General features: G+C 31.7%; 2 protein-coding genes and 1 pseudogene across 2 annotated transcripts; all 3 read right to left on the bottom strand.

Annotated features, from left to right (window-relative positions):
- Nucleotides 1-709: 709 nt before the first annotated feature.
- Nucleotides 710-1,887, bottom strand: LOC106775412 (bifunctional epoxide hydrolase 2-like). Its single transcript, NM_001317291.1, is given in 3 exon segments — nucleotides 710-956; nucleotides 1,036-1,280; nucleotides 1,423-1,887. Coding segments are annotated over 3 exon segments (957 nt in total).
- A 7,675-nt stretch (nucleotides 1,888-9,562) lies between these two features.
- On the bottom strand, nucleotides 9,563-10,382 carry LOC106775411 (annotated as a pseudogene).
- An 11,332-nt stretch (nucleotides 10,383-21,714) lies between these two features.
- On the bottom strand, nucleotides 21,715-23,387 carry LOC106775410 (bifunctional epoxide hydrolase 2-like). Its single transcript, NM_001317290.1, is given in 3 exon segments — nucleotides 21,715-21,961; nucleotides 22,104-22,351; nucleotides 22,923-23,387. Coding segments are annotated over 3 exon segments (960 nt in total).
- Between the last annotated feature and the right edge of the window lie 995 nt (nucleotides 23,388-24,382).

Raw genomic sequence — 24,382 nt, 5'->3', positions numbered from 1 at the left:
TTGAGATAATAATTATGTTCTATATATATTTATATATTATATATTTATGTTTCGTTTTCAATTGTGTTAAATTATGTGGATATGTTAAAATTATGATTTTTCTAATGAATAAAACAATTTTTTATTTATTATTTGAGAGAGGTTTCACAAATTATTATATTTATGGTTAAGAATAAATTTTGGATTTGTATTAACACTAAAATAATTTTTTAATTATTGATGATACAAATTAAAATTAAATTTTCAGTATGTTTACTAATGAATTTTGGGATTTAAATTATTGACCTATATTTTTATCGATAATTAATGTAAAAAAAATTTATTAATAAATCATAATTTGTATTATTAATGAATATTTTTATTAATAATGCACATGATGGTCTGTTCCATCAATAATTTGTGATTTTATTACTGAAGATATTTTTGTTGATAAATTTATCTATAAAATGAACAATAAATTTATTATCGAATTTAATGATTTTTTTTATTAAGAGAATATGGGTGAGAAGAGGAATAAAAGGAAAAGAAAAGAAAAAAAGAGAAAGACAAGATGTAGTGACAACAGTGGTGACAATGATATGATAGTTGATAAAAGGATAAGATAAACCCATCGGTAACCATTCAGAGTCTTCGTCACCTACAACCTTTCGACTGTGTGTTCCATATTCAATTCGTTGTTTTTTTTATCAGTATTCTATTCGTTCTGTGATTAAAACTTCTTGATAAAATCGTAAATATGATTATTGATTTCCTCAGCTGCTTCTTGATTATTGAAGTGAGCTACATTTTTCTGCACAATCACTTCTTCTAAATTTGGAACATCTTGTTTGAAACCTCCACCGTGGATATACTCCTTCATGTTCAGTGAGGTGTACACCATGTCCAACTCACCTGTGATGAACTTTACCGGCACTTGAATTTTTCCTCCACTCCATGGTGCTGTCAGCTCCCAATTTCTGTAAGCAGCAATACAGTTAATCAATTACATGTCTTTCTGATAAATTTTAACCGAAAAGGAAATCATAGATTAATTACAAGTTCATATTTCTGTAATAGTTCAAGGGTCCTGTGAAGCCCGTTTTCTCATATTTGGATACGTAATAGGCAAGATCATCTTGCGTGAGCCAAGAGGGTAAGGAATTCGGCATATCTGGATTGAACCCGGTTCCATACTCTCCCTTGGGAAATATCGGAGGACCAGGTTTTCGAGTTGTCAGAATGTTTTTCAACACATACTCAGTTCCAACTTCAGCCATCTGAGCCTCCATTTCGCCTGGTTTCTGTAACGAGTTTTCAATACAATAATTACCATCAGATCTAACACTACTACACTAATTAATTCTCCTTTCACTTCACATAAAAGAAAAAGAGCTTAAAAGTAAATGAAAAACAGTGTTGGGAAAAATAAGAATGAGTATATACCTGAAATCTGCAGATGTAGTAGTCATCTCCGTACATAGCACGCATGGCATCGACGGTTCTGATGTTGGGGTCTCTGTGAAGCAAAGGAACACTGAGGCAGACATAGGCCTTCACTCTGTCGGGGCGAAACGTGCAGAGATACCAACCAATGATGGCACCCCAGTCATGAGCCACAAGGAAGACTTGGTCGACACCCAGAAGGTCTATAAGCGCAATCAGATCACCCACTATATGAAAGCCTGTGTAGCTGCTGATTGAAACCGGTGCCTCTGTATCACCGTAGCCACGTAAATCCGGTGCAACAGCGCGGTAGCCTCGGGAGCTGAGAGCGAGAATCTGGTGGCGCCAGGAGTACCAGAGCTCGGGGAAGCCATGGAGGAACAACACGACAGGACCCTCTCCTTTCTCTGCTACATGCATTTTTATGCCATTCACTTCCACCGTTCTGTGTTCCACGCCTTCCATCTTAGTACGAAATCTAATCACACGCTCTTTGGTTTTAAGTGTTATTGGATNCGATACACCACATTATCTAGAGATAGCGGTTCACTTTATAGTCTACTTTTTGGCTTATTGGTCCGTATATTTAAATAAGATTTATTCATTTATTTGTATGGAGACTTCCTCGGGTTTCTTTAACTGCTGTACGTGGTAATTGCCCTGAAACGATATTTACATAAGGGACAATGATAGTTCCGACAACACTTTTTGAAAACTTTTTTTATAACGGGATACTTGTCATCATTTTATTGGTCTATTTGAATTTATGTTTAAAAAATATTTAAAACAGACCAATCACAAATTGTCACGTATGCGTTGTCAAAAAGTTATTAAAAAAATGTTGTTAAAAGAAATTTTTCCTTACACAAGATTGTGGTATTTCACTCAGAAATACGGATAAAAACATTCATATATATATATATATATATATATATATATATATAATACATGTAAATAATAATATTTTAATTATAATTGAATTAATTTTTTAATTTAAAATTATAATTACATTATTATATTATTAACATCGTGTCAAATGAATCTGATGGCCTGTCAAATTAACTTTTTTCTTTACATAAACCAAACAACTTTTTGAAATGAACACTGATTTTAGGTTTATTTAAAATCTAAAAAAACGTTAAATTGATGGTAACTTTTTTAAGTTGTCGGTCTTAAATTGTTAGGTAGCGGTATTCGACGCAAACCCAATCTTTATTTCGGTCCAAAATCACGGTCCCCCGGTCCACGTGTTGATGAAGAGCGTGATGAATTATTGAGTAACTAATTTTGTAAGAAGTGCGTTATGTGACGTAACTATTACTAATCAATTATATTTATATGGTTGTCGGAAGTACATATAACATTAATTTAAAATATATAATTGGATATAAGTTAGCTTTAAGAAATTAAATTATATTAAAATTCTCCTTTTTTTAATATGGTATAAAAATTATAAATTATAATTTATTTTAATAAGATTTATGTTGATTCAACATATTATTTCGATTTATTAAATTATTTATTAATATATAATCTTAATTTATATATACACACCACGACATTGTGATGACAGAAACTTACAATATGAAGATTTGCGTGCTCATAATGAAATCTTATTGTATACTTGTGGACATTTACTTTCTTTCATCAAATCCATTTAAATTGCAATGTATTGATGATACTGTTTTTGACATTAGACAAAAGCAAACAAAATTTGTAAAAAGTTGGTCAAGCCTATAATTCAGATTGGGAATACGTGTGAAGTTCATCAAATGCCTATAATTTAGATTATAACAGGCTTTCTCATTAAATTCCTGAACAGTTCTTTTATGTTGAATAGGATTGATTATTTTATAAAATATAATAATAATAATAATAATAATTATTGTTCCACTAAAAGAATAGGCAATAAAAATTAACATTTTTTAAGTAAATCAATTACAAAGTATTTATTCTAAAATATTATTCAATTATAAGGAGTAACAATAAAATATAAAAATTACAACGTTGTAATAACTATACAACGTTGTGAAATCTTAAACTTATTTTCTAACCTGACAGGAAGAAAATAATCGTACTAGAGTTTTAAATTTTGAACCGAATTTTTCCATTTTTACAAAGTTCGAAAAACGATGTGTGATATTCATAATTTATAAACTAAAATAATTAATAAAACTTTTTACTAAATAATGAAAATATACTTAAAGTGATTAGAACATAGAAGAAAAACGATAGAATGTGACTGGTTGTTGTTTTCAGTAGATATATAAGGTGTGGGACCACCGATATGATTGAGTTAATATAAACCTTGGATTCTTGGATTTCTTTTCAAATGACACGTATTCTTCCCATGCAACCGTATAAAGACAAGATCTGGAACATTTCAATCTTCTGTCTCATCCACTTGAAAATTGAAAGCACTTACTTAATATAAAGAGAAAATAAAAAAGAGGTTAATTTATGCAATACAAAATTTTAATTGTTCTATAAGTATTTTAATTCCAATTTGTTAGATTATAAATTGTTTAATTTTGTACGGGATTTTGTGTTTATTTCTGTATTCTTTTAATTCAAATTCTTTTTAGACATTAATTAATTAACCAGCTTGACTTGTTCTGTAAATGTAAAACTTAACCTTAAAGTTTTGAACATAAATTAAATCTGAACTTTTGCTCAACTACCCTCCATTATAAAAGTACCATGATACTATCATTTTTCTTATACATTTGACAATCGTGAATGCTACTATTATATTTTAAAATTTTATTTATTTTTATTTTTATTTGTTAAATATGATATTCTATTATTAAAAATAGTTATAAAGTAAAAGTAAGAAAAAAAAATAGGCTTCAAAGTATACTTTTTCTTTTCAATTTTTTTTTTTGAAAATTGTTCTCAACTTTCGATAAAATATTGTAGGGCGTTGATCTGCACCTCCACGTTTTTGGCCCTATATCTCCACATCTCACTTTTATCTCTTCTTTTTTATTTATATTTTTATTTTTTATTTATATTCCTATTATACCCTGAACTAAAATTTATGTCTGACGGATATGCACATCCGTTTCAGGTCCAAACGGATGTGCGACATCCCTTTATGTCTGGTGTCTTCTTCCTCCTACTCACTCATAAATCCTCACACAGAAAAACATAAAAACAGCACTAGCACAAAGCAACACCGAAACGCTCTATTACATACATTTAAAAAAACCAAGCAAAAATCAAGACAAATTATATCATGCTCAAGAAAGGAAACGAAAAAACTAAGCTCTCGTGCAGAGCCCTTGGCAGAAACCAACAGCAACATGCATGCGCGGAAGAAGAAATCAAAATGAACAAACTAAGCTTCTCTATCAAGCAGAAGAAGAGACGAAAAACTAACCCCTCGAAGACAAACAGGCAGAAACGAAGCACCACCACCGAACACACCGCCGCACAAACCCGTCGCACCGCCGCACACGGAGGCCGCACCGCCGCACCCAACAAAAGCTGCACCACCACAAAATGCACAAACAAACAGAGGACTGAAGTTGGGAATTATAGGTTAAAAAAAATGAAAACGAAAGTGAAGGGAAACGGATCTGGAAGGTGGGGGTGTTGTGTGTTACCGTGAGTGAGAGAGTGAAATTGAAAATGGGAAAGTAAGAAATGTAGGGTTACTTAAATAAAAGAGGGTTTAAAAAGTAAATTACAAAGTAAAAAAAAGTTATTTTAGTAATATAAAAAAAAATGGAGAGGTAGAGGGCCAAAAACGTAGAGGTGCAGGGATCAGGGCATTGATCCCTCCACTCCCCATTTCAAACCTACACCTCCCCATTTTTTTTTCTTTAATTACAAAAATCACTTTTTCTTATTTTTTTTTTTACTTTTTTAACCCTATTTACTAAATAACCCTAACATTTAACTTTCCACTTCATTCAGACTTTACTTTCACTTTCAACGCAGCCCCACCTCCCCTTCTCTGATTCTTCTCACCCCCACGCTCCAAGTTCCATTTTCCAAAATTCCAACACTCCCACTCATCTTCCTGTGCTTTTAACTTTTGGTGTGCGGCGATGCGACATTACGGCGGTGCAGTGTTGTGGCGGTTCGATGGTGCGGTGGGTGTGTGCGGCGGTGCGGCAGTGTGGCGCGGTGGTTGTTGCTTCGTAGTTTCGTTTCTATCTCTTGGTCTACGAGAGGTTAGTTTCTTTCGTTCAGCATGATATAATTTGTGTTGATTTCTGCTTCCTTTTGTAATATAGGGTTTAAGATTGTGTTGATTTCTACTGTGCGCGAATTTATGTTTCGTTGTTGTTGATGTTTCTGGGTGGATAGGAGGAAGAAGACGTCCAGGCTTAAACCGGATGTCGCACATCCGTCGACGGATTTCGACATCCATTTCAGGGATTACGTGTCGCGCACGTTTCTCTTTCAACCACGGAGACAAAATATGCACAGTTGCACCTTTCCTTTACACGATTCCTTACAGTGAGGGAGTACAAAGAATTAAAAAAAAACAATAGCAAGAGAGAGCCTGAGCACAAAGAATTAAAAAAAAAAACAATAACAACAGAGAGAGCATATACGTGGGTGAGGGATCAAGCTAAGAAAAAATAAGTTTTGTAAAATAGGAGATTGAAATTAAAATTAACTTATAAAATAAATTTTTAATTAAGGATATAATAGGAATATAAAAAAATAGAAATATAAGAAGGAAAAAGATTGGAATGGGGAGGTAGAAGACCAAATATGTGGAAGTGGAGGGATTAACGCCCACGGATCAACACCCAATATTGTACTTGAGTTTTAAATTCTGAAAACGAATTGGACATCTGGACCTTGTTAGCTGGTTTGGGCTTAGCCCTCATAAGTCCAATTTTAATCTGAGCCTTTTGGGTTGCCTGATTATAGACGTAATCAATAACAACACTATTTGCATAATACAACGTGATTTTTTTTAATTAGACATTAAATTTTTCTTCTAATCCAATGAACTTTAAATCGTTCATAATTTGCCATTTGTATATGTGAAGAGTTGGGGCTAGCAAGAAATTTTTTGTTAAATTTATTTTATAATATGCATGCAGCATACATGAATTTTCCATCGTAATAACAAAGTAAAAACTGAAATTGGAAGCCGAAATGACTTAAATTAAAATTATATTTACAATCGGTTAGATTTTAGTGATATTATAATCTCAAAGTATCAATCAAATACGAAATCCAGTACGTAATTGAATTTATAAAAGATGGAATTAATTTTCAGACGATATGAAAGACAAGAGAATAATACAACTTACCTAACATACCAATAATTAAGTGGGGTTTTTAGGTTAGTTTTCGAACTATCTTTATGTTTGATTGTCATTAAATAAATGTTTAAAGTAGTTATTAATTTGATCCTCAAATTTATTTACAAACATGTTACCTATTCTAAAAGTAGATTCTAATTTAGTCTTTTAATATTTTAAAAGTAGCTATTTTAATATTTATATCTATTTTTTATTTTTTTCTAAGAATTCGAGTCGTAACTTTGACTGTTTCAATTATCCACACCTTTAATTTATTAAATGACCTAAAAAGTTATTTACTTTTTAATATTTGGTTTTTAGTGGAGTTGTTAAAACGAGTCATCCGGGCCAATCCGACCCGGCCATCACGGATTGGTTACTTAGTGAGCTAATCCAATTCGACTTATTTGTTAGTGAGCTAGAATCGACACGACACACCACATATTGTTGGATAAACGAATTGGCTTACCAGCCTGCTGACTTAATTAATTACAATTTAAAAAAATATATAAATTTTCTATAATTTAAATATAAACAAATCTTATTTCTAAATTTCAGTCATGACAGTTTAATTAATTTTGAAAATAGAAAACTTAAATAATTTTTTCAAGCAAAAAAAATAATATATATTTTTTTATAAAATTAAAATTAAATTTTAATAAATAAAATTATGTGGGTGGGTTGGTGGGTCAACTTGGCCCACCACGGGTGCAATCCGCATGAGCCGGGTTTAAATGAGCTGGGTTGAAATCTGACCCGCATAAAAAAATACAATTTTTTCAAACCCAATCTGATCCGAACCTGTGGTGGGCCGAATTGACTTACAGTTGTGACCCATTTTGATAGCTCTAGTTTTTAGTTTCATTTTATTTGAGCATTTTTTTTATACATTTTTTTATTCATTCTTTTAACTGTCCGACTATTTCTATATTCATAATTTATTCAAATTTTAAATATTTTTTTCCTTCCAACATTGTGCAAAAATATGGTGTATTGTTAATTAGTTATTTGTGTTTAATTTTAGCCCACTGAATCCTTCATTTTCATTGATGGAATTGTTATTTTTCTATAAAAAAATATTTAATTAATCAATACTAATAAAAGTACATGGATACATATGTGTAGGAGTGTATCAGGAAAATGAAAATGTTATAAACTTTTAATTAAAAAATAAAAAGATTACGGTCAAATTCCCATCCATATGAAAAAAAAAAAGTTATTTGACACAGTTATTACATTCAACAACTCTAAGATAAAATGGTTGTAACAAAATAATCTTTTTATTTTTAAAGAAAAAGAGACATAGAAATAACTTTGGTGTAAAATAGACGTACCCTGTCAAATGAGAATTAAAAGAATGGTGTAAAAATTAATGAAAATGATATTTTAACACCAATTTTTGATACTGCACATGTGTCAAAATGTGATTAGACGATTTCAAATTAAAAAAAGCTGAGACAAGGACATATTTGGAAGAGAAAAACCAAAATTCTTTTATTAATTTGAAATCATCCAACCACATTTTGACACGTGTGTAATGTCAAAATGGTGTCAAAAAAATTAGTGTTAAAATATCATTTTCCAAAAATTACTTCCCATTTGACATTTAGTATTACAAAGGGGAAAATAAAATTTTAACACCATTTTTTGACACCATTTTGACACGGCACACGTGTCAAAATGTGGTTGGACGATTTCAAATTAAAAAACAAACTTTGGTTTTTTTCTTCCAAACATACCCCTGTCTCAACTTTTTTAATTTGAAATGTCCAATCACATTTTGACACGTGTGCAGTGTCAAAATAGTGTCAAAAAATAGTGTTAAAATATCATTTTCCTTACAAAGGGACATAAACAAATATGGAAAATGATATTTTAACACCATTTTTTGACACTATTTTGGCACTGCACACGTGTCAAAATGTGATTGGACAATTTTAAATTAAAAAAGTTGAGGTAGGGGTATATTTGGAAAAGAAAAATCAAAGTTTATTTTTTTAATTTTAAATCGTCCAACCACATTTTGACATGTGTGCAGTGTCAAAATGATGTCAAAAAATGGTGTTAAAATATCATTTTCCAACAAATATAAAGTACCCTGTTCCTTTTGAAGAGACGAACTTGAAAATTTTATTTAGTATTACAAAGGGACATAAACGGTTACTGGATGTGGGTTTATATCGAAATGAAGTGCATGAACCTTAACTACGAGGAAAATAAAATTTTAACACCATTTTTTGACACCATTTTGACACTGTACACGTGTCAAAATGTGGTTGGACGATTTCAAATTAAAAAACAAACTTTGGTTTTTTTCTTCCAAACATACTCCTGTCTCAACATTTTTTAATTTGAAATCGTCTAATCATATTTTGACACGTGTACAGTGTCAAAATAGTATCAAAAAAATGGTGTTAAAATATCATTTTCCTCACTACGAAGACCTTTTGGCTCTATGAATCTTCCACAGTGTTCAAGGTTGTTTTTGCATGTGCATGCTTGTTGATAAAATGGTATATGTGATCATTGACTTCCTCGGCAGCTTCTTGATTATTGAAATGAGATACTCCTATCAACACAATCACTTCTTCTAAATTTGGCACATCTTGTTTGAAACCACCACCGTGGATATACTCCTTCAAGTTCAGCGACGTGTACACCGAGTCCAAATCTCCGGTGATGAATTTTACCGGAACCTTTATTTGCGCTCCACTCCATGGTGACGTCAGCTCCCAGTTTCTGCAAAAATATACCCACAACTTTTAACCGAGTTTCCCGAAAAATAAGCATAATTTATAGCAGTGGAAAACAGTATCCTTGGCAACCCGGAAAATCAAGAATTTACGTGTCAAAATTTCTGTAGTAGTTCAAGCTTCCAGTGAAACCCGTTTTGTTGAATTTGGAGACAAAGTAATCAAGATCATCTTGCGTGAGCCAGGAGGGCAAGGTGTCAGGCATATCTGGATTGAATCCAGTTCCAAACTCTCCCTTGGGAAAGATTGGAGGACCAGGTGTACGATTTGTAAGGTTGTTTTTGAGAACATACTCAGTGCCAACTTCAGCCATCTGAGCCTCCATTTCGCCTGGTTTCTGTCATAAGGTTTCAAACAATGGTCACCATCGAACAAAATCATTCCTTTATTTCACATAAACATATATTTTTCATGAACCTTTCCAAAATTTTAGGAAAATCTGACAAATTCTAAGCAAATTATAAATAACCTGAAATCTGCAGATGTAGTAGTCGTCTCCGTACATAGCACGCATGGCATCGACGGTTCTGACGTTGGGGTCTCTGTGGAGTAAAGGAACACTGAGGCAGACATAGGCCTTCACTCTGTCAGGGCGAAACATGCAGAGATACCAACCTATGAGGGCTCCCCAGTCATGAGCCACAAGGAAGACTTGCTGGACACCCAGAGAGTCTATAAGCGAAACCAAATCACCCACTATGTGAAAGCATGTGTAGCTGGTGATTGAAGCTGGTGCCTCTGTGTCACCGTAGCCACGGAGGTCTGGTGCTACAGCGCGGTATCCTTTGGCGCTGATAGACAGAATCTGGTGGCGCCATGAGTACCAGAGTTCAGGGAAGCCATGGAGGAACAACACCACAGGACCCTCTCCTTTCTCTGCTACATGCATTTTTATGCCATTCACTTCCACCGTTCTGTGTTCTATCTCTTCCATCTCACAAGTCACTCCCTTCCTAATTTCAAAATGTTTTTTGTCTTCAACCAATATGATCCATATGTATGTATATATGGTAATACTGGTTACTGTTTGCTTCTTTATTTTATTAGAAAGAAGTTTTCAATTTAAGTTTGAATTCAGTACAATTGGTGGATCAGTCTTTCTTTAGCTGCAATGGTTTGGTTTCTAAAAATATTTGATGAGTTTATAATAATATTTCATTACTGATAAACTATTCGATTAGTTGAGGCGAGTCTTGATATCATAATACACTTTTACTTTTATTTAATATATAAAAATAATTATAGAAATATAAATTTCTATATTTTTTTAAGAATAAAAAGTTAAAAAGGATAATATAAAAAGAATGTAAAAATTTTGTACGTCTGTGAAAGAATATATTTCTTAGATTGATGTGGCTGCTGTGAATATACTTTTGCTTTTTCTTTGTTTGATTGAGCTTTCACCTGCCACATTATTCGTTTTATCTTTTCTTTCTACGCCTTGACTTCGTTTATTTTTTATTTTTAATTTGGCGTGAATCTAGATCATTTAGACCGATTCAATATTGTGGGATTTTAGTTAGTATCTGTGGTATGAAACTGCAATTATTTCATTCTCGAATCTTATTTTATTTTATGTAACAAGTTATTCTGTATTAAAATAACGAGACTAGTATTTTTACTTTTAAAATAATTTTATAATATATATAAATAGAAATTTATAAAGTTCGGTTTATTATCTAAATACATTTTATTTTTTTAAAATATTATTTCTTTTTCTTTCTCTCACATTTTTTTAACTTTTCTCACAATTGGTTTATCTGTTCGACGATCAGGAAGTGTCTAGACAAGTTTGGCGTCAAGGACTACAATCTATACCGATCAATTTCTTGTTTTGAGTCGGTAAGTTGTTCTCCTCTTTCTCTGTATGTTTTTGGACTATGATCATGCAACGATTTCTGGTTACATGTATTTTGTTGTTTTTCTCTTCAATTTCGAACTCAAACTAGGTTCTAAGGTTGATTTTTCACCACCAATTGGTGATTTTTAGAGTTGCCTTGTGGTGCAAGCATCTGTCGGGGATTTTGAGTTGGGCAGAATTTGATTCAGGTAAGGGAAGCTAAATTATTGCTTTAATTAGTTATTTGACATGAAATTATGATGAACTCTGTGTTTCTTGAAATGTTTGAACTAAATTTAGGTTTTGCGAGTTAATTGTATTATTGCTATATGACTGTTGATTTTAAATTGATGAACTCTGATGATGGACTGGTTTTAGATGATAATTAATGTGTTGTGAGATGTATGGAAGGTTAAAAATAGGTTATAGGGTTGATAGGTTATGAAGAAAGTCTCAAATGTCAAGTTTAAGGTTAATTTAAGGAAGTGGGGTAGTGAAAATGAGAATTAGAGGTTATATGCTCAAGTGGATTGTTAAAGCAGCTTTGGTAAGTCAAATGTGACTTGCTTGAGCTCTTAAGTTGGTCAAAAATGTGTCAAAAGTGGTAGATTAGACTTTGGGTCTATAAGTTGTGATTTAAGAGGTTTTGAAGTAGGAAATTGTCCATAAACGTTTAGTCAAGTCTAATTAGGTATACAAAACAAATTATGATGGTTAGAAGTTGGGAAAAATAGTTAGAATTAGTAAACTTGGTTTGAGTTGCATAATTCTCCAGAATTCATGCTGCAGAATTATGCAGACTCGTTGAACGAATGGATTTGCACAACGAGTGGTCAAGACAAGTGCTCTCTGTCTGAGCAATTTGCATAGTGAGAGGGTGTGCTATGCGAATGGTCAAAGGGGTCTGCTCTCTATCTGATTAGGGTCTGGGATCACTGCCAGATTTATTTGAATAGCAAAGGAGTGCGCATAACGGGTGTTTGGGGAGTTTTGGTCTCTGTATGGGGCTTTCACATAGCGAATTGGGGCGCTATGTGAGGGATTGAGGTCTGGTACCACTGGGAGTTTATTCGCACAACGAGCTTGTGTCGCTATGCGAGAAACCTCTGGGTTCGCTATGCGAAAGTGTGTGCTAAGTGAATGGTTCAAGTTCTAGTTACTCTTTTCTTGATTTTCCTTGTTTGATTTTAATGATGAGATTAATGATTTAAATGAAGTATGATTGTGTGAAAAGTTATATGAGTATCAAGTAATTTGAGTTATGATTTAAAGGGAGATTAAGTATGTTTTCAAAGTAAAGTAGTAAGTTTCAATGTGAAATCTCTTGGTGAGATTCAAGTTTCTTTAGAATGAATGCAGAAGTTATGTCTTGGAGATTATCATGTCCAATGGTTTATCATTCTCAAGTAGAGAGGATTGAACCATGTCGTGAAGAATAGTAGGAGGTCTCACTCTTAGGAGCTTCCAGTGTGTCTCAAGGCTCGAACATACTAACCTCGTGAGTGTAGTAGGATGAAACCCATTGGTAATGACTTTGCAAAGCAGTAGAGGCCACCACGAGTGCATGACCCGTCATAGCTCGCCAACCGTTCTAAGTCTGGACGATCAAGTTTAGGTCGTAACATGTTAGGATGTCTTAACTATATTATCTTGCTTGAGTTATCATGTATATGTTCTATGTTATATGAATTCTTTTATATCTAGCTTACCCTTTTTCTTGTATCTGTGTTTTTATATGTGTGGTGTTTTTCCTTTGTAATGATCATCCTGTGGGTGTGAGCAGAGGGAGATGAGATCTCCGTGGAGCAGGCGCTTGATGGAGAGGATCCAACTGTTTAGTAGTTTTAGAAGTAGTATTGTAGATAGTTTTGTAATAGTTATATATAAAGTTTAAATTCTATGATTATTTTGGATAACTGTAAGGATAATACTTTATATTATAGTCAGATAATTGTACTATCTTATCATGCATGTAATGACTCTATTATATAATTTATACTATATATTTTGGGATGTTACAATACATAGGATGATTTTGTGAAAGAGTAACAGTACTTTCATACAAACAAATTTTTCACATTCATTTAATATTATTCTTTGTTATTTTTTATTTTTTCTTTTCTTTTACAAATTCAAAATTTTAGTTTAAGACTATTTTATTCTTACTATATTGTCAATGTAATATACATGTGAAAATATCATTATTATTTTTTTGTTATACATTCAATGATAGACACCGGAAAATGATACTATAAAATGTAAGTTGTCACACTTTGAAATGGCTTTATAATATGCGATTTCAACCGTTTAAATTCAAATATCATATATTTATAATTATTCACCATTCACCGCATTTATAATTTCACAATCTGTTACATGTTCAACTATAAGAAATAAAGTTTGTATCAGAAATGCAAGTAAATTAAAACACCATAGAAAAATTAATATTCCATAGTGTACAACAAAATATTAATTTTTAATTTCCAATAGCAATAAATTGTTTCTTTATTTTAAAAAAGAAACAGAATTCCAAACCTTAAAAGTTTATATGCACAACTTCCTCATCCAGATTGAATTGTACCAAAACTGAGGAATCCAAGAGTTAATATGCAACGTATCACGGTTAACGTTGACAAACCTTTGCAAAAGCTAAAGGGACTATGATTAAAAGGAGGTTAAACAAAGATGAAAACTTAGCCTACTATTATTCACTTATCATGAGATCATCTCCTTCAACTCGCTTTCTAGTGGTACTATATGTTTTTGTCTTTTCATTATTCTAAGAATCACTTAGTAATTTTCTAAGCTAAAAAAACATTGAAAATCTCATTCATATTATTGTAATTCTAACTTAAAACAAAAAACTCATCTAAACAAAACCTTAAACGCTGAAGACTTTATCACGGGGCATTTTTTTAATAGGTTTGTGGCATACATTGAACACTAATTTTAAATATTTAGGTAGCTTGGCTGGACTTTCCTCTGTAAAACAATGTGTAAAGATGAGTTTGTTTTGAACTATGTCCATTTGAAAGTTTTCTCCAAATGTTTGGTGGAAGGAATGTTGGAAGAATTTTCCAAGAACTTAGGGAAATAAGATGAACAATAATGTAGACTTGATATATTCTTCTAGGCGTGAATACACACTTTCCTAAAAGCAATATCACGAAATTCGCTTTTGAGATACAAAGAAGAAATACAACGATGATACTCACTCTTAGTATTACCGTTAAACAAGAATATGATTCTCAAGAATTGATTTGTGTGTTAAGAGAATGACAGAATGAATTTCTGTAGAACACAGAATCCCTTTATATAGTGATCAGGCATCAATCCAAGAGATATCATATTCTGATTAGTTACATTTCTTCATGAATGATTCTGATTAGTTACATTTCTTCATGAATGATTGTAAGTTTTCATGAATAACAACTCTTCATGAATAATTGTAGCTCTTCATGAATGATTGTAACTTTTCATGAATGGTAACTTTTCATGAATAATTGTAACTCTTCATGAATCTGAAAATTTTCTCTAATACTCTTAAATTTCATCAATCCTCCACCATTTGAGAGTATTGTATAATTACGTAACACAAAAATCAATTTAATAATTGCAATCTTACACATAAATGAAAGTGTACATAGAATTAAACTTTCACTTAGTAGAATACTCAGTTCAGGAATTCGTATTTTATTGGTGTCGCAACGATTGAACCAACATAATACATAATGAATTCTTGAAATACTCTACATATAAGATAAATTACATATTCTTGTTATACTTGACACAATAGGGCCATGCGTCCATATCTATTCATAAGTGCAACAAAGTCATGCCCCCTTGACTTTTTGAAGCGGCCAAACTTCGCACTTACATAGGTTGATTTCTTAGGTAAACATGTTTTTGTGATAAAACATAAGTTCAAGAAATCAATTAAGAATTATTCAAACTCCTAAGCATCACGGATCTAAAGCACTCTTGAAATAATTATTTGTGTTTTCAATCATCAAACAAGAGATTTAATCTTATTGAACTTAAGACTTAATGTCATATTAAGCGTTAAGTTAAGATTCTCTTACTTGTGATTAATCGTGGGCTCCATTCCTATTCCAATTGTCATTTTGGAAATGGAATCTTTAGCCAATGCCTTAGTAAATCCATCAGCCAAATTAAACTTTGTTCGTACGAAATCTACTATAATAATTCCATCTTTGATGAGTCCTTGGACATAACTATGTCTCACACCAATATGTCTTGATTTGCCATTGTATACTTGACTATAAGCCTATGCCAATGTTGCAACATTGTCACAATGTATTGCTATTACTGATATTGGTTTTGGTAACAATGGTATTTTGAACATGAGATTCCTTAACCATTGGCTTCCTTTCCTGCTGAGGCTAGAGCTATAAACTCTGAAGCCATAGTGGAATCTGTAATGCAAGTTTGTTTCTTGGACGACCAAGAAATCGTACCTCCCCCAAGGAGGAAAATCCAACCACTAGTTGAAGAATGATCTTCTGCATTTGTAATCTAACTTGCATCAGAATATCCTTCCAAAACTGAAGGATAACTAACCACTATATGTTAATCCATAAGTAATAGTTTTCTTTAAATACTTAAGTACTCGATGTACTGCTTGCCAATGTGATAGACTAGGGTACTAGTGTATCTACTCAATTTGCTTACCGCAAAAGCAACATCTGGCCTTGTACTTGTCATTGCATACATTAAACATCCTATTACCCTTGCATATTCCAGTTGTAAAATTGTTTTACCACCATTAGGTAATATCTTTAAACTAGAGTTCATAGGGGTTGAAATAAGAGAACATTCATAATTGTTGAATTTCATGAGTACTTTCTCAATGTAATGAGATTGAGACAAAATTAATTTCTCATTTTCTCTCTTAATCTTTATACCTAGTATAACATCTTCTTCTCCCATATCCTTCATAGAGAAATAAAATGATAGAAATGTTTAAATAAAGGATCAGACATACCGTTCAGAATGTGACCACGACAAACATAATCATTATTCTCCCATTTTTTTCCTTTTATGTTGTCCCTCTAATGTCTCGGTTTCGCTTTCTTTGGGTTGGGGAGAACTTAGAACATATGTCACGTTTAGAGTCGAGAGAAGGAAATGCATCTTCTTTTGCCATCGCCTTCAAACTTGTCTAATTTTTGAAATTTTGCAGACATCTCACGAATTGTTGTCATCTTTGAGAAGATATTGCTTTTAGACTGTTGGAACAATTTTCCAAGAACTTAGGGAAACAAGATGAACAACAATGTAGACTTGATATATTCTTCTAGACGTGAATACAGACTTTCCTAAAAGCAATATTTTGTCCCTTATAAGAGTGAAGGGGATCACGAAATCCGCTTTTGAGATACAAAGATGAAATACAACGATGATACTCACTCTTAATATTACCGTTAAACAAGAATATGATTCTCAAAAATTGATTTGTGTGTTAAGAGAATGACAAAATGAATTTCTGTAGAGCACAGAATCCCTTTATATAGATGTTGATCAGGCATCAATCCAAGAGATACCAGATTCTGATTAGTTACATTTCTTCATGAATGATTGTAAGTTTTCATGAATAGCAACTCTTCATGAATAATTGTAACTCTTCATGAATGATTGTAACTTTTCATGAATGGTAACTTTTCATGAATAATTGTAACTCTTCATGAATGGTAACTTTTCATAAATAATTGTAACTCTTCATGAATCTGAAAATTGTCTCTAATACTCTTAAATTCCAACAAGGCATACAAACCCTGTTTGGATTTGGATTGGCATGTGCGTGCTATCACATCCAAGCTAGAATATTTTGAAAATTTTTCGATTCAGAATGACGAAAATTTTAATAGTACAGTTCTTAAAATCTCAAATATTTTATAATTGTATATTTAAGCATACTCTTATGTATTTATAGAGTAAAAGGTATCTTGGAAAAAGTCTTGTTCTATTTTACAAACCTCTTCTCTTTTGTATTAGTCCTTCAAACCTCTTTTATCTTTTTGGTATTCGTCTTCTATAAAATGAATGGGTAAGATGCTTACAAAAGATTCACTCAAGTTAGTATTTTAAGTCGGAGATTCTAATTAAAGTATGATTAATGCAAAAAGTAAAATCAAAACTGTATTAAAATAATACTTATAGGAGTATTTTACTAATCATGGGTCCTTACCTAGATGGGTCTCGATTGTGGACTCATTAGCCTAATGATCATTTTACTCGTAGCGATGTATTACCAATTTCAGTTAAATTATGTGGTATATTAATATTTTTGACAATAATGATAGGTTTAGGTAGGCGACACCCGACTCTAGTGAGGAGCGCATCCATCAGTGAATGACACCTAGTCTTTGGCTAAGGGACATGGTACTCAATTCCGACCAACAATATTCAGTATATAATGTATTGGTCTTACTTATTTGAAGTACAAATCTCAGTTTTCAATAAAAAAAATTAATCTTTACAAAGTATTCAATAATCGACCTATGACCTCGCCATATCTTGTTTATTTAATCAATTACCTCTAAATTATAGTTAATAAAACTGAATAATCTTCAACCATAGTATATCTTACATATAAATCATCTATTTGACCTTTCTTTGTGTTTTTTTACTCATTAAAAGTTTTTTTTATGTTGTTTATAATAGTTTTGTGGGACTTGAGATTCATATTTTTTTTTAGCTATTCTAAGTTTTTTTATTTATTTTGGTATCCTTGTTCTGCTTACCTTTCTACTAGTAATGATAACAAGACTTTTATAAACAAACATTAATATTTTTTAAAATTAATGATACATGACCCTTGTTTTTCCCCCAACATTTTGTCATTGGATTCATTGCGGTAATCACAATCTTCAACTTTTATTTTAAGTGGGTTTTTATAAACTCGCGGTTGCAAGAGTAATATTTAAACATAAGACATAACGCTAATAAAATATGATATAATAGGATATAAATATAATAATAATATAATGATTCATGTAAATTAGCAAACTTATAGTATAAATCATGTTTAAAGGCTATCTCTGTATTAAATAATGTTAGTTATTTAAAATTAACTTTTAATTTAATTATTTTATAAACTACGAAAATTAGAAAAAAAAAATCATTTATATAACTATTTTTGACTTTACAAATATAATATTTTAAAATCAAAATTAATATCTAGAAAACTGTTTAAATAATTACTATTTAATTTTAATATTCTATTAAATAATATAATTTAAATTATGTGTTTCAATAATTATAAATACAAATAAATTAATTTTTAAATAAAAATTATTATATGTATTATCTTATAAATTAATATTAATAAAATTATTCAAAATTTTATTTTATCTATAGCTATTGTTAAAATTATTAATTCTAAATTAATAGTATGATTTAAATATTTTTCCTTAAATAATATAAAAATCATTTTCATATTGTAACTATTATTATAATTTGAATTTTCATGTATAAGGTATTAACCTTCGTATTCTAATTGTTAATATAATTTGAATTTACACGGCAACATCATACACGGCAACATCACTATAATTCTAAATTTGAATTTTCACCTTATCTCTTGGAATCAAAAAATTACTTTATTATAATGATAAAATAATAAACTATAGGAAATCCAACTCAACAGACAATATATTTTATCAGGATGCAATAGCTATAATGGATGGTAATATAGAAAAAATATAAGTTGAACGGTATAAGTTCTTATTTTAGAAGAAAGAACTCATATTAAGTATGATATTTGTATCTTATTTTGTTTATATATATATATATATATATATATATATATATATATATATAATTATTTTAATTTAATTATAAATATTTCAAATATTAGATATTAATCATAAACTATTAATTGAAATATCACTAATGCAAAAACGTTGTTTAACGTCATCCCTTAGACGTCGGTTAAGGGTAAGCACAACGTATATTGAGGACCAGTGGCAGTTTAAGCGTCGGGGAATTCTCCTCGGACGTCCTGACAGTTAGGTGAAAAGTCATTTCTTTCAGACATATAGACGTCTGTTCAGAGTGGGCACCGACGTCTATATGGCGGTAATTAATGTTATTCACCTACCTGTCAGACATATAGACGTCAGATTGGAGATCCCCAACGTCTATATGGCGGAAATTAGTGGTTACTCACCTACCTGTCAGACTATTGACGTCGGGGCACCTTCTAACTGATGTCTATATGTCTGTCAGGTAGGTGAATAGTCACTTTTTTCCGCGTTATAAACGTCGGATCCTGCCACATAGATGTCAATATACAATTCTAGACATCAGTTGTCTTTGTAATCGACGTCTATAATCTGACCAGGTATGTGAAAAGTCATTCGTTTTCACCAACTAGACGTCTCATCCCGCCAAGCCGACGTTTATATATAACATAAATATTAATTTTTAAATCGAATGGACGTCATATTAGTGAAGCAACCGACATATATGGGATTATAGACGTCGGTTTTGTGTCCAACTGACGTCTAATTTCTTGTTAAATAATCCTTGCGAAACAGTAGTTTGTGAACCAACAGTTTCATCGTCTTCGCCTTTTCTCTCCATTGCACTGCATTTGCAGGTAAGTTTGCTCACCTTTTAACCATTTAAAGTTGTTTTTACTTCGATTAAAGTAATCTTTGATGTATTATCTATCATTTGAACCGATCAAAATTAGTTTTCGTTGTGTTCTTGTGCGATTTTTTGTCGTGTCTTTGTGTAGCGTAATGCACATTCTCTCTTTGCTAGTTTTCTCGTAAGGAAAACTTGCGTCTTTTTTATTTCTTATGGCATTTCAATCCAAAGACGAACTTGGGTTGTTGCCTATGTCCATTCCGACCACCAATGAAAAAATACATTGTATTCTCACCGTATTCTTTTTCATTGGCGGTCGGAATAAACCTAGGCAACGACCCAGGTTTGTCTTTGGGTTGAAATGCCATAAGAAATTCAAAAGATGCAATTTTTTCTTACGAAGAAACTAGCAAAGGAAGGAGGTGCTACTACGCTACCCCAAGACACGACAAAAACTGCACCAAAACATAATGATCACTTCATAGATGTCGGTTAATATACTAACCGACGTCATAGTGCCCATAGACGTCGGTTAATGCAATGTTTGACGGTTTTATAAACGTCGAAAGTGTTACGGACCGACATATAAGGTGACCTTAGACGTCGGTTAGTACAATGTCTGATGTCTTTATAGACGTCGGTCTTTGAACTGAACCGACGTCTATAAGGACATCACACCAGTAAAAAACTGACGTCCCATTAATGTCATCCATATAAACATCAATTTTAAAAATGATATTAAAAATCCAAAATAAGTTACTTCTAAAACTTTTTGTGTAGTAATGTATATCCGGTTAACGTTACGTCAAATTCTCATCATACATCCATATCAATGTATAGAAGTTTATTTGTGATATTACCACAAAAACAAAATGATGTTATTTTATTAAGAAAGTCTTCTGTAATGTAAGAGTCAAAGGTAGATTATCCCATCAATGTGTACTATTTAGGTTGGAGTTCATTTATGTTGCTCTGACATACATTAATTATGTTAGTTATTATTTATGTTATTTGACCATTACCAATTATTAAATACTCTGTGCACAATAAAGGTACTAAGAAAAGATAAATAAAGCAACAAATAAATTTTTCTTTTGAGTTTAAATTTTTTGAAATATTCTCGTCTTTCTTGACCATTCTGTCTTCACTAAAATTGTTTAATATTTTATTTTTAATTTTTTTTTCTACTCAATGTGATGTTAATATTTATTAAAGAGAGTTATTATGATTTATTTTGTTAGGTGAACATTAATGTTATTAGGTGGTGACAACTTGATATAAACATTTTCTTTTTCTCGAAAAAAAAGGTTATTTTCTTAAATCATTATTCTCTAACGAGATTAATACTAATGAAAGGGAAAAAATGACATTGACTCTTAAGTTTATAGATTAGAACCACTGAGTAAAAAAGCAATGATATTGACTCTTTTGTTTATACATTTTAATAAATAAAAATAAATAAATAAATTTATTTATTATATATGATTGAAGATAAAATTTATAGTGGGGAAAATTTGTGGTCATTCATTGTCGATAAAACAGTGCTCAAGAATTGTCAACACGATAACTAAAAGCAGTCGCTACAACAATAATTCATGCAAAAGAACAAAGCCAACCTTCCACTAACTTAGGGAATAGAAGGATTACACTTTATGTAGCAGCAAACTACATATATTATTCTAAGGGAAAACATGCTTTTGTAATGGCAGAATCATATGATTATTCAAATAAACCAGCCAGTAACACAGATCAACGGTGACCAAATTATTTAACTGAACTAACTCAAAGTTCATTAAAAAAGCTGAAAACATCAGAACTTGTTGATAAAATCATAAATGTGATTGCTGATATCCTCTGCAGCTTCTTGGTTGTTGAAGTGAGCAACCCCTTCCTGCACAACCACTTCCTCCAAATATGGCACATCTCGCTTGAAAGCACCACTGTCTATGTAGTCTTTTATCCCTAGTGAAGTGTATACTACATCCAAATCACCAGTAATGAACTTTACTGGAACTTTCACTTTTGCTCCAGTCCATGCTGCTGTGAGCTCCCAATTGCTGTAAACATGACACAAAAGGATACAATAAGGTTTGAACCAAAAAAAAAAAAAAAACCACAAATTTCATTGTTATCAATGGACAATGTAGAACATTCATCCACATATGTTAGAAATAGCAACCTGCAACCTCAGGAACTTACAGGTTGAGATTTCTGTAGTAGTTGAGGCCCCCAGTTAGGCCTGTTTTTGAAAATTTAGAAGCATAATAAGTGACATCTTCCTCCGAGAGCCAAGATGGAAGGGGTCTTGAGGGAAGGGACCCTGAAGGAAGGGCAACCCCTTCTTTGGGTAGGATTGGTGGTCCAGGTCTCCGATTTGTAAGGATGCTCTTTATTACTTCTCCAATGTTATTATTACTGCCATACAGAGCTTCCGCTTTGCCTGGCTCCTGCCACAACAATTAGGTACAACAAAAGTATCATAACAACCACCATAATATCAGATCACTGTTCTTTCAATGTCATAGTCTACAGAACTGCTTCATATGGTAAAGATTGCCTATTTTTAAACTCTATCCAACTTCAAACATTTTGATTAAACCCATCCCATTTTTTTCTTTTTTGCTCTGTGTACGTTTTCTACTTGTTTTCTATTGTCTGAATTAAATGGGAGGAGAGGCTATCTGCATTTTGGAACCCTGGAAAACAAATACAGACAAACAACAAATCGGATGTTGAAGCTAAAACTAAGCAAATTGTTTAAGTAAAATCACCTAAAGATTGCATAAAATTCAAATCTAATCGAGGGTGATAATGAAGTATCACTGACTTAGATATTATTTATAATAATTGGAATTTCACGGAAGGAAGAAAATTGGTTGAATTTGAATCTCAAATTGAGATGGGCAGAAGTAGAATAGCGCAGCAGAACAGTGGATTTAAAAAGAGAAAAAGGCATAAATAGGAAAAAGAAATTATCAGGGGCCATAGGAAAAATGATGAAGAAGGCAGAGGAAGCACCTGGAATCTGCAGATGTAGTAGTCATCCCCGTAGAGGGCCCGCATGGCATCCACGGGCCTGACTTTTGGGTTTCTGGGCATGAAAGGGACGCTGAGGCAAACGTAGGCCTTGATTTTCTCTGGTCGAAACAAACATAGGTACCATCCTACGATGGCGCCCCAATCATGCGCAACGAGGAAGACTTGACCCACACCAAGTGAGTCTATGAGTGCCACGATGTCACCCACGAGATGCATGATGGTGTAGCTGCTGATTGACTCTGGTGCCTCTGTATCACCGTAGCCACGTAGATCAGGGGCGACGGCGCGGTAGCCTCGGGAGCTGAGAGCGAGAATCTGGTGGCGCCAGGAGTACCAGAGCTCGGGGAAGCCATGGAGGAACAACACGACAGGACCCTCTCCTTTCTCTGCTACATGCATTTTTATGCCATTCACTTCCACCGTTCTGTGTTCTACGCCTTCCATGTCTTCTCTTCTTGCTGTGATACTGTAAGAGTCTGATGCGTACTTCTGACTCTAATTTGGCCTTCTTAAATAGATAAGGTTGACGAATTTTACTCAAATCCAAAAGGCTTCACCTTCTTAACTGTAGCTGAATTCCTACTTCTTCAATTCAACCATTCTCACATTTTAATCCTGCATTTAATAATTATTTACTTTAATTAATTCTTATATTTATATATACATGTAAAGATTAAAAAAATTAAATGATATTTATGATAATTCATTTAATACATATTAACTAGATTTTGACTTTAGTTTGTGTTCGAATTAAAGTGAGGATATTTTTATGTATGTAAAGAGATTGAGAAATGAAAAAAAATAAACAAAAAAAGTTTTAATAGTTCTTTTGTTGATGTGATAGAATAATGTTTTATATTAAATTATTAAAAAGTAATTTATAAAATTAAATTATAACAGTATTTGGAATACAAATAATCTTTAGAAATATAATTAGTAATAAAAAATTTAAATTAGAATAAAAAATTATTGAAAATTTTAATAGATAAAAAATTTATATTTCAAGATAAAACTATATTCAAATAATTAATTTACATAATATTGTAAAATATAACATGTATTAATATAACATTAAATTAAATTATTTTATTTTATTACAACATAAGCATTTATTAGTAAAAATTAGTGAAATATTATAATACAATCATCAAAATTTATAAATATTTATAATTTATTTTTGTAATGGTGTGTATTAATATATTATAATTTTTTTAAAATTGATTATGATTGAAATATTTTATTAACATTTAGAGTTTTTTAATTTCTAAAAAGAAAAACATAATAATATATATTAAAAAATTTGAAATTTTAGGGCACTTTTCCATGTCGTGGTTACTTTTGGTGCAGGGTTGTTAGGTGACTTTTGGTGCATGGTTGTTAAATGACTTTTGATTGTGTTAAGTGGTTTTCCTTTTGACTAAATATTTTGTCCAAAACTC

This window comes from Vigna radiata, chromosome 10 (assembly GCF_000741045.1).
Source record: "Vigna radiata var. radiata cultivar VC1973A chromosome 10, Vradiata_ver6, whole genome shotgun sequence".
Lineage (NCBI taxonomy): Eukaryota > Viridiplantae > Streptophyta > Magnoliopsida > Fabales > Fabaceae > Vigna > Vigna radiata.
This window is presented reverse-complemented; position numbering and strand designations above follow the sequence as displayed.